This window comes from Alosa alosa, chromosome 8 (genome assembly GCF_017589495.1).
Source record: "Alosa alosa isolate M-15738 ecotype Scorff River chromosome 8, AALO_Geno_1.1, whole genome shotgun sequence".
Classification (NCBI taxonomy): domain Eukaryota; kingdom Metazoa; phylum Chordata; class Actinopteri; order Clupeiformes; family Clupeidae; genus Alosa; species Alosa alosa.
Window position 1 is genome coordinate 6,236,754 of NC_063196.1, and position 11,937 is coordinate 6,248,690.

Genomic DNA, 11,937 nt, shown 5'->3' on the forward strand with positions numbered 1-11,937 from the left:
ACGTCTCCTTCAACTTTATTTTGATGTGTACAGATAAATTTGTGCAATGAACATCTGCCCACTAATACTCTTCTGGCCAAATTTGACAAGTTCAGTTTGTCCCATGGAACCGGAGGCCAAAATTAAATGACTGCAGGTACTTTATTTAGCAGGGGCCTCATCACAGAAACTCTGGAGCCTAATCTCAGTTTAGGATGGCATTTAGGATTGTTGGTATTACAGAAGCATGTCTCCTAACTGCATTTACATGCATAACTTAAGATAGGAATTTGACCATTACTGTACCATACTAACTTAGATTAGGATGGCCTAATCTAAAAATGTCCTCAATTCAAAATAACTGCTAAAGTTGAATGTAACAGTCTTGTTAGGTTGTTGCCTAGGCTATGACAAGATGAGAAACATGACTGGGACACCATAAAACATATTTTCAGCACTTAAAGCATATAAGACTACATTAAGGGGAATAGCAATAATAAACAATAATGCCAATGCAATCAATAGCCCATGAAAATAAACAATGAAAATAAACAAATAATATAATATAATATATACGGTGGCGCATTGCATTCACATCACAACAAAAAAAATCAGGTTATCTCATAATTATGACATATTAACTCATAATTACGAGATAATTATGAGATAAGGATAAGATCCGTACTGAGGATCTAAACAGCCTTTCAATAAAAGCAAGCACATATTTCCTACTGATTTCCTGCTTTGAATGACTTTCGTACTTTGAGAGATTAACATGTCTTTAAGTGGCATGAAAAATAAGCCTGTCAAATCGCTGTCATAACGGCCAAAGGCAATACAATGTTGCACGTTGACAGTCCTAACCAGTAGGTGGAGGTACTAGGCCTACTACGCATAGGGCTACCTCCATCCACGATGTCACACGCACACTTATTTTGTGCAGCTAGGCTACTTGTTCAAGTGCCATTGATGAGATAAACAGTCAAATATTTTTTCTACACGTATTATATTGAGAGAAAATAGTCAGTTTTTTGTAAATGGACTGAAGTTGGCTCTAAATATCTACTTTTATCGATTATGCTAACCGTTAGCATAATCGATCGTTATGCATAGTAAGCTAATACAACAATAGAACAAGGAGGTGAGCTATACTCAACTCTTAACATTATGTATGACACAAATGCATACAAAGATGTAGGACAGTCTAGGACTTACTCCTCAGGAATAGTAACTCCAAACTGGCATTCAATTGGAATCAGAAACATTCTGCAGCTCTGTCTCTAGGCTGTCTATTTTCTCAATGATATTCTTCTTCATCTCTTCAATTTTCTCACTCCTGACTTTACGCCAAAGACCTTGTTCTGTAAATAAAAAGTTTACAAAAAGGGAATGAACAGGTGGACCTGAGCTACTGAGACTAAGATGAAGGGCTTATAACATTATAGGCAGTCGCCAGTTTGTTAGTCTGTACACTAACAGTGACTGCAGAAATAGCTTTAACTGAGACAGAAATTACTATATAATTTCAAGGTAAGCATTTTGTATTTAGCGTTTCATTCTTGGTAGGGTGTTGTCCTCTGCAGTGTAACTAGTGGTACATTATCAACCCTGGACACACGGTGGTGTATCCCGTGAGGGAAATTTGGTCTCTGCATTAATGCAATCCGTGAATTAGTGAAACACACTGCACACACAGTGAGGTGAAGCACACACTAAACCCGGCGCAGTGAGTTGCCTGCAACAACAGCGGCGCTCGGGGAGCAGTGAGGGGTTAGGTGCCTTGCTCAAGGGCACTTCAGCCGTAGCCCACTGGTCGGGGTTTGAACTGGCAACCCTCCGGTTTTACAAGTCCGAAGCACTAACCAGTAGGCCACGGCTGCTGTGTTGTGTTTTCTACACCACAGATGGATAACCATGCAGGAGTATAGGTTCACAAACTCTTTACTGATACTTTCACTGCTGGACAGGCTCACTCAATGCATCTCTGTAAACTGTATCCATCCGCGGCTTCATAGGAAAACACAGTACCGCATTACTACACATAAAATAGTTCCTTTAACAAAAGAACATAACATATGGCACATACTTGACTGTGATTTTTCATATGTTTGTGATGTGATGTACACTTACTGGAGATGGAGGACACTTACTTGCAGGTTCGGGTTGGAGGCTCATGTCAGATGTGTCAAGTCCAGGTACTTCTACTTCTTCCAGATCCCTCAGCAGTCTGGACAAGTAATCTTTGAACTCTTCAATCTCACCTCTTGAGAATACATCTGAGATGTTGGATTGGTATCCTGACGTGGCCTGTGAGTAGTTGAAGGTAGGGGGATCTTCATTTTCAATCTTCATTGTGGACATCCAGGCCAACACCTCATCAAACTTGTCCTTGGGTCTGGGTCTTGGGCTGGGTTCTGATAATGTCCTATTACTTCCACTCACTGCACAATAACAAAGAAAGATGTGAGGATCTTGCCAATATTCTGTAAAATAGCACTTTCACAAAATGAAAAACAACAAGTGTTAGCTTCAATATGTTTGCTTGGTATTGGATTCAATTACCTATGTCCAAGGTTGGGTAGAAATGGATTTCATGTAATCTGGATTACGTAATCAGATTACAATATCAAGTAACTATAATCAACCCAGATTACAATAATTTAAAAAAATGTGTAATCAGATTATAGTTACATTGTTGGGGATTACTTGATTACATTTTATCATGCAAACAATGCAACCTCTGTATGATAGCCTAACTAATGTTTTTGACAAGCAGCCCATTTGTTTCTAGCCTGGGTGCCATTCCGAACTTAGTCCCGCCCCACGGGAAGTTCGGTCTGGCATTGCTCCATTGTGGGGCAAGTATGCTCGCCCTAAATCGGGCGGACCAATCAAATCAGGCTTTACGATGATGGACAGGTGAGCAACAGCGCCTGGTCTATCACGTCATCTGAGCACGCTTAGATTAGGCTTATGTTTGAAACAAAAACGCTGTGGCTAGAAGGATACATGGCTTTTAAGACCCCATATGGAAAATTCATATTATTTAATGAGTTTGTATCACTGAAAACGATTATTTCTGAAAACTTTGGCCAAAGTTGAGATGTGGGAAAACAGCGCTGTTGCATTGCGACATGTTCCCTCGTTCGTTTGAAATCTCTGATTGACCACCTGTTCGAGGGATTTGCGACAGCCTTTCCCAGCTGTTTAACATGTTTGTAGCATATCACTGTTCAACAGAATTATTTTAAAAACGGAGGGGATATAGGAGCAGAAGGATGGTTTGTGTGTTTTCTTCCTACACCTCACGGTAAGCTATTTTGTTGCTCTGATTGGTTAGGTCTATCCAATTGAGTGCAGAGGCATTCCCCCCCTGTATCGGTTGAAGCACGCCCCATAATTACGTCCCAATGGAGCAGTATCAGACTCATATTCTGACTAGAATTGTATGAAGAGTATGACAACGTCAGGCTAATTTGTTTCTCTACTAGATGTCACTATCATCCACAATTGTTTCTTTGCAAGAAAAAGGTCAAATCAAAACCCAAGATGGACATCGACCGGTAGACCCATTCCAGTCGGGAAAAATGTGTTCAGTACTTGGGAATATCACCACAACTTTGAATTAAAGACAGTGGAAAATAAGAATGTGTATGTTGTGTGCAAGTTGTTTAAAAAGAAATCCTAAAGTAATCAGATTATGTTACATGTTTTGGGTAATCCTATTGATTACATTACTGATTACAAAAATTGCCATGTAATCTGTAGTCAGTAATGGATTACATTTTAAAGTAATATGACCAAACTCTACCTATGTCTATGTCCTAGTTTTTAATATGAATTTCAATATTCTGCACGTAAATTGTAAAATGTAATTAAGGAACATAACAAGCTAATATAAAATACATAGCATACCGAGCCAATCTATAGAATAAGCAAACATTTAATTGACCTAAAATAACTCAACTCTAACATTATGTATATTACACAACTACAGACAAAGATGTATTTACTGCTTGGCCCTATATAGTCAAAACTGTTCCTCATCTTGGAATCTGGGCTGTTCGGTTTCTTCAGGTCTGCCTCCATGCTCTTTAGTTTCTCACAGATCTTCTTCTCAACCTTCTCAGTCCTCTTGCTCTGGTTGATAAGTGAGAAGAAAACCTTGGGTTTCCACCAAGCATCTTGTTCTGTAAATAAACAGTTTAGAAACAGGAAATGATCATCTAAACCTTGGATATTGGACCTGACACACTGATTCTGATTCAGAAGACACATACTTGCAGGTTTGGGTTGGAGGCTTGTGTCAGATGTTTCAGGTCCAGATCCTTCTTGTCCTCTCATATCCATCATCAGCTTGGACAGGTAATCTTTGAACTCATCATATATCTCTGCCTCTCGTTTCTTCCATTTTTCCTCCAGACAGACACTAATTTCTCTCTCTACCCTCTGGCTGAACTCAGTCATGTTTGGGATGTAGTGCTTGCCTTCGTTAATGGCCACCATCTCCTTAATCCTCTCCAGCAGCTTGGGGACCTGGTTGCTTTCACTCTTGCTCTTGTTATCGAGGACGTGGTACCTGTTGCCACATCTCTCCACCAGCTTCTGCAGGACGGGGCCCTCCACCATGATGTGCTCTTTGATGGCCTGGTCCCCAGCTGTTCACCATAGGTAAACAACACCAGAGTGAATTTCCAAACATCCTCGCCAAACAAGACCATGTGGTCCTCTAGTTGGCTCTCCACTGCATCATGTTGCTGTTCAGTAAAGGAAGCGTCTGTGTCAATGACCAACAAGAACACATGAGGCCCAGGAGGGCACAGGAAGATGCTCCGCATGATTTCCTGTTTAACATGCTCTGTGGTGTCTTTCACATTCAAGTTCTTCAACCAGCCAGGAGTGTCTACAACCTTAATTGGGGTTTGATCCATATGTCCCTCGTGCATCATTGAGCTGGTTATCATATTCTCAGACTCATGGATCTTGTCTCCCAGGATTGTGTTTAAGGTAGCACTCTTTCCCACAGATTGACTTCCAAGAAGAACCACCCTAAGTTCTGCGATTGGCTCCACTTGTTCAAGTTCTAGAGAGTAGTGTAAAATAGTGTTAATTTTGTCACCTATTTTTAATTTAGTCTTAGTCTTAGTCTTGTGACAAAATGTCCTTTTTAGTCTTTGTCATATTTAGTCATTCAAATATCAATTTTGTTAGTCAAGGTTTAGTCGACTAAAAGTCTCGTCATTTTAGTCTAGTTTTAGTCAAAAGAAAACTAAGGTATCTTAGTCTTAGTCCGTTTTAGTCAAAACATTTTAGTCTTCTTTTTTTATAACAAATTATTTCTGATTACCATTTGAGTCAAATAGTGTTTCACACATCTCAATTTTCCAACAATATTGTGTGTCCACAGGGCTACTCGTCTGTTATAATGACTTATTCTGATGTTTTGTCAGTCAGTATGTTTACATGCACAGGTAAGTCAAGCTAGTTATAGCTGGGCTGGGATTTGACCATATACAGTAAAAGATTTGACTGGACCACTGTCATGATATTCGTAGACCAGTGTTTCTCAAAGTGTGGTCCGTGGACTACTGGTGGTCCGCAAGCTATCCCAAGTGGTCCACGAGCAGACATGGTAAAATATAATATAGATGAGTTGTTTGAATATTGAACCAACTTGTATGTAAATCCAAACAGTTCTGCAACACTGTCTATGTAAGATATGCCAGTTTAAATCATACAGTATGAATCCTCTGACACAATAAGCAAAGTGCAAAGACAATAAGCAAGGTGGTTCAGTGAGTAGGCCTATTGTGTAGACTAATATACTGTTGAAGTAGGTCTATTTTTTTATTTTTTAGCTAGGGTTAGTTAAGTGGTCCTTCGTCTGAAAAAGTTTGAGCAACACTGTCGTAGACCCAAGTATTAATGTTTTACTCTGCCACGCTAGATGGCAACACGCTAGATGGCCAAACGCAACACATTCCCCAAACAAACTCTCCATCTTAGCCATAGCTAACTTGCTAGCGAACTTTCCATATTAGCTTACTTGCTAGCAAACTTTGCATCATCAGTGTAACTAGTTAAATAGTTGATATTACATGCTGAACATTTTCGCATGGACATTCTGGGGGATGTTAATTTGTATGAGAGAAGCTTCAACTTCTGGGTATGTAGCATTGTGGCATAAAGCATAAGTAGTTAGCTTGCTAACTCTGGCAGAAATCTCCGGGTGTTTTTGTTCCATGTAGTTTCGTGTTGCAGTCACAGAGTAGTAGCAACAGCACGTAGACTAGCCTACAGGAAAGCTGTTGAGCATGAACTCATTCGGAATATTTTGAAAACGTAACAGCTAGATATTCTGTCTTCTCATTTTGTAGATGAAAATGAAGAGAGATTTTATCTTAGTTTTTATTTCATGCAAAACATTTTAGTCTCGTCTTTTTTCGTCAACAATAATGCATCTTAACTCATTGAATGCCAAGCTGTTTTCAGAAGCTTTGTCCTAGAGTGCCAGCAATCTAGACCATTGTTGATGATTTTTGTTCAGCCACAGCATATTCTGTGTTATAGCTATGAACACATACAATGGCTCGTTTGAAAGGTGAGACTTTAAGCTCTCAGTGGGTGCTAACCGTGTATTTCTACACGCCTCTGTTCCTGAGAAATCTCAAGCTAAACAGTGGCTAGTTTTCATCAAAATCGCTTTTTTTTCTAGAAATGGAGATATAACGTCTTTCATGAAATATGAAGTGTTGCCTGTAAAGTTTCCGGGAAGTGACCTGGCGAGACTGCCACCTATAGACCCACGAAAATGGCCTGGTTTTGAGCTGACGTGCATGCGTCACTGATTCGACCCAAAGCGGCAACCGAGTTATGATAAAATGCCCAGATAAAATGTCCAGATTGTGCGTTTTCATGAGTTTTCGTGGCATCATTTCGTCGCATCTGACGAAATTAACACTAGTGTAAAAGAAAAAGCTGGACATGATTTTAGACTTAAACTCTCTTTGACTCTCTATCTGTATCAGAACTGTCTCCAACCTCTTGTTGGTGTTAAGTCCCCCAGCTCTGGTGTCTGTCCCTACACTTGTGTTTATCTGTTTGGTGACCCCTGTTGGTTTCCATTAATTACAGGTGAGCCACACCTGAGCAAGGTCTACCTGTGCGATAGCAGGATTCTAGGACCGCTCCTGTGGGGCGCACACAGAGACTGATTGATTTGCAAAAGGAAGCACAGCCGTGTTTTCGGTGCTTCTGTGACTTCCGTGACTAGCTGTCCACATGGCAATATAATTTGTTCCCGCTTCGCTTCCCTTTGTTGAACTTTACTTTTTACCCTTTCTGTTAATAAACATAACCCTTATTGTTACATCGAGCCCATTAATGTGCGTATGTTCTTATGTTATGGCTGGTGTCCGACTGTCCGTAACATAGTTGTCTCCAGGATAATTTTGAAATAAGACTGGTGTTAATCGTAAGACTTTTGAAAACGGTATGTTAGGTGAGTATTCTGGTGATTGTCTGTTCCTTGCTTTATTAGTCAATTGAAATGTTTGTTTTATTTGGATGGATATCTCAGACGGAGGCATGACTTGAGTGAGTGATGGTCTAGGCCAGTGGTCCCCAAACTACGGCCCGCGCCACCTCATTTTGGGTGGCCCCCCAAAACATGTCCGTGGTATATAGCATCTGGCCCGCATGGGAGTACGACATCGTCAAACTATAACCTCCGTAATTTTCCCCATTCATTCTCTATGGCGAGTCTTAAAGCGATGGTTCGGAGTAATGTCACCCTAGGGTCCTTTGCACCATGACCCCGAGCCTAACACCCTCCCAGAACCTGTTTTGCCTTGGTCGAACCCTGGTCGAGTAGCGCTGTCAGAAACAAATGACTTTCTGCAGGCGCTTATGGAACCTATAGAGTATCTCGTAAATGACCCCACTAATAATGCCCTGAATGGTACGAAACTTCTACAGTAGTACAACTATGTTCTGTACTCATAAAACGAGGCATTGAAAAGTTTATAAGTACACCAGGAGTTTATTTAAATAACACTTGCCTGATGGATTCTACTCTCTGCTGCTATCTACCGCTGCGTCAACGTTACTTCCGTGATTTGGGAAAAGCCCGTAAAAGTCCTGGCAGGAAGCATGCATAAGGATGTAGATCCAGGAATGCACTAATATTTTGTTCGTAGTGCCAGTTTGCAACAATTATTAGTTAACACTAAGTTGTGAACACTTTGGAAAAAAATATTAAAAACTGGATATACCAAAAAACTTTGATGTAATCGCTTCGACCAAGGGAAAACAGGTTCTGGGAGGGTGTTTGGCTCAGGGTCATGGTGAAAAGAACCCTAGGGTGAAATTACTCCGAACCATCGCTTTAACAGTACACATGTAATACTCTTTTTGTCCACTGGTGGTTGTTTTGGCTCTGTTTTGCGTTTGCCATCGAAAATGGAATGTAGGCCTACCTGCCTATGCTGACTGTATCAGTGCTCAAAGTATTCTAAACGTTTATCAATTCATTGTTAATAACTAACTTCTATTCAAGTCATATTTCTGGGACTTTATTTTTTTTTCTAGGATAATTATTTATATTTTTTATTCACTCGTTCAAATGTTCATACAAATTCACAATTCACAAAGTTCTCATCAGGTGAGTGAAAGTGGTCATTTCAGATGTTTTTGCCAGCACTTCATAAAACGTGCAGATCGTGGAAGGCAATTGCAAGATCTGTCTGCAGGCTAAGACTCTTTTATTTTTAGGTCATGTGACATGGTGACACGGTGGACAGAAGTCGGACAGGATTTCTAACCAGTAAGCATTTCGTCCATCCCAGTATGCATTCAACCCAGCATGCATCACATCAAGTCTGAGCAGATCTGCATGAAGACGAACAAGCCTATTGTGTTGTGATGAACGTGAAAGGAAGTGACGTCATTTCACAAGTTGCGGGTTGTCACAAGCCACTCTTAAGATGAGTACGACGGACAAGTGGATCACACGATAATAATGGCAATAGTCAACTTGCAACTTGCTTGCAATAACTTTGTTAGCAAAATGCGGAATCCCATTCAATCTCAATGGAGCAATGGTAGCTAACAGTTCAGCCTATTGAAAAAAATAATGTGTTCTTAACATGCTCAGTACATAAAAATAGATGTTTGTTGTTTTATTAAGCATTTGATAAGGTAAAATGCCCAGTTAAGATTTCAACATAAACACTTAGCGGAGTAAAAAGATATGGAAACCCTCCTTGCTTCACTGTCGTGATGCTGCCATCTTTGTTGAAATTTTCAGAAACTCACAGATGGTAGAAATGATGTTGCCCAATCTCAAAAGAGTGCCAGCAATCTAGACCATTGTTGATGATTTTTGTTCAGCCACAGCATATTCTGTGTTATAGCTATGAACACATACAATGGCTCGTTTGAAAGGTGAGACTTTAAGCTCTCAGTGGGTGCTAACCGTGTATTTCTACACGCCTCTGTTCCTGAGAAATCCCAAGCTAAACAGTGGCTAGTTTTCATCAAAATCGCTTTTAACAAGCTCACAGATGGTAGAAATGATGTTGCCCAATCTCAATGGTTAAGTGTTGCTCAGAAACATTGCACAAAAAGTTGCCCTGTGTATCATCGAAAAATGTCAATAATAAGCAGAATAAATTGAAACTAATTCTATGAAGCACCCCTGTTAAGATAATATACATGTTAACGTGTGTGTGTGTGTGAGAGTGTGTAACTAACACTTAGTTCCAAGATAATATACAGCTATAAGATATAAGATACAGCTCTGGAAAAAAAAACTAAAAGACCACTGCACATTTTTCTGATGTCATTCTACAATTGCTCAGTGACATTCGAATGAGTTGACGGTCATTTGACCAGAGAGCTGTATGAATATCAGGCCTAAATTTGGGGTGGGGCGGGGTGGGATTGCAGAAATATCTTAATAAATATGTCCTGTTTTTTTTTTGCCTTACAGTGTACAGGCTCTTGAACTGGTTCCATTCAGAATTCTTTGAATGACATTTTGAATAGAACCAGGATGCTGCATGTATAAAAATGAAATGTGTATGTATACACAATATCACATAGGCATTAAGATCACAAGTTCTTGATTTGTCAAGTACTATAAATCTAGTCTAATCCTTTGTGCTAACCATTAAATTCTAGCCATTCAGTTATTTCTCATGATAATGCTTTTGTGACCATGTAAGACTGTTAATCCACTCCCTATATACCTTTTAAGGAATGTTAATGAGTCTTGACTTGTAACATTGCCACTATTTTGGAGGCCCCACCTTGTTTCTGTGCCTTGAGCTCCTCTGTCTTCTCCATGCTGCACTGTTTCACAAGACTCCTTTATTCCTTGATGATCTTAAAGACGTTGAACACATCAGATCTGCACACAGGATTTCTGCTCATAGTCAAATTGCACATTGAAGATTTGACACAGCATCGAATCATCTGCACAGAATCGTATCATCCGCATAGAAGTGCACTATGCAATTTCTACTGAAGCAAGAAAAGGAAACTTCATCAAAACCCAAAAAGGCCAGGTTTAGTCTTAGTCTATTCTTGTAATGATTCCAACACCCTTGTTAAATATGGGACCCTGGATAGGTCTGTAGTTATTCATATCACTTGGGGCACCTCCTTTATATAGGAGAAGTCACTAGGGCTGTTCCCGCTGTTTTGGAATAGAACCAGAGAAGAGTGTTAAATTAAAAATGTGAGTTAAAGGCATGATGGGGGCTGTGATCTTTAAAAGATGAGTGTCCAACTGATCTGTACCCAGTGAGAATTACATACACTTGGAACAATGTATAGATAACTTCAGATTGGTCCACTGGTCTGAATGAGAAGGAAGAGTTAATATGAAAATGGGCTGGCTTTTTTAATGGCTGCATCACAACTCACTTGACTAGACTTCCTTTGAAAATAAGACCACAACTGGTTTGGCTGGCTTGCCTGGATAGTTTATGCCAGTCTTTGCTGTTTTTATATAATAAGATGAACTGCAGTTATAATGAGCCCAGACTCTTCACTCTAAAGAACATGTTCAAGCAAGAAACAACTGCAATACACAATTTTAGGCATACAACATGTTGGAGTCGATTCGATTGAAAGAACTCAAAAACCTCTGCAGTGTAATGACAATTTGTACAGTAAATCAAATTCACAGTAAATCCCTTATTTCATCATCAGTACAGATACGTTGCATTTATGATAATAAGTGATTTATTGACCTGACTATGTCCTCTACTAATGAACCAGTACAATGTTTTGGTAAAGGTTAGTCACAAAGCGTAATGGAATAAAACAGTAATGAAACATATCATAATGAAACATACAGCCCAAAACACTGCAGTCGTGCACAGTAATATGGTTTTGACACGACCCCCTTCCTATCTGATGAGATTTATAACTTACCCAACTCTGGCGTCTGCTTAGTGATCCTGCTCTGACTTTGCTCTAGTTTGGATGTATCGTCGTACATGGGTGTCTATAGGTGCACTGTTTAGTTTTGGTTTATTGGAAACTGGTTCAACTTGTTGAGATGAGAATCTGATTTGTTATTCCTGGTTTACCACAGGTCAAACTCAAGTATGCGTAACCACTTTACGCCTGTACCTGTTTATTTGCACCTCTCTCAGTAAGAGACATTCCCATATGGAGGTAAAGAGGTAGAGCCAGGGAAATGGCTTAATAAACTAACTGCAAAACTATAACTGTTTATCATACTATAAAGGTAATAACAAACATCCATCCAAACATCCAACAGCCTTATAATTTTATAATTTCACAAAAATGATTATCTATTTTCTATGTGTTTTTCTGTATAATGACTGTGTGTCATTAAACCACGTGCACTACACTACAGTGCTTAGTTGCTTGTCTACAATGTTGGCCATCTGTCACACTTAGTCCTACTCGGATAGGTGCAAC

General features: G+C 39.7%; 1 protein-coding gene across 1 annotated transcript; it reads right to left on the reverse strand.

The window, feature by feature from the left end:
• Window positions 1-565: 565 nt before the first annotated feature.
• Window positions 566-11,501, reverse strand: LOC125298877. The gene is made up of 6 exons (XM_048249744.1): window positions 11,422-11,501; window positions 10,290-10,390; window positions 4,260-5,062; window positions 3,993-4,169; window positions 2,130-2,420; window positions 566-1,340 (listed from the first exon to the last, which is right to left on the reverse strand). Exons 3-6 carry the CDS (start codon window positions 4,606-4,608, stop codon window positions 1,225-1,227), a joined length of 933 nt encoding a protein of 310 aa, XP_048105701.1. The 5' UTR covers window positions 4,609-5,062; window positions 10,290-10,390; window positions 11,422-11,501; the 3' UTR covers window positions 566-1,224.
• Between the last annotated feature and the right edge of the window lie 436 nt (window positions 11,502-11,937).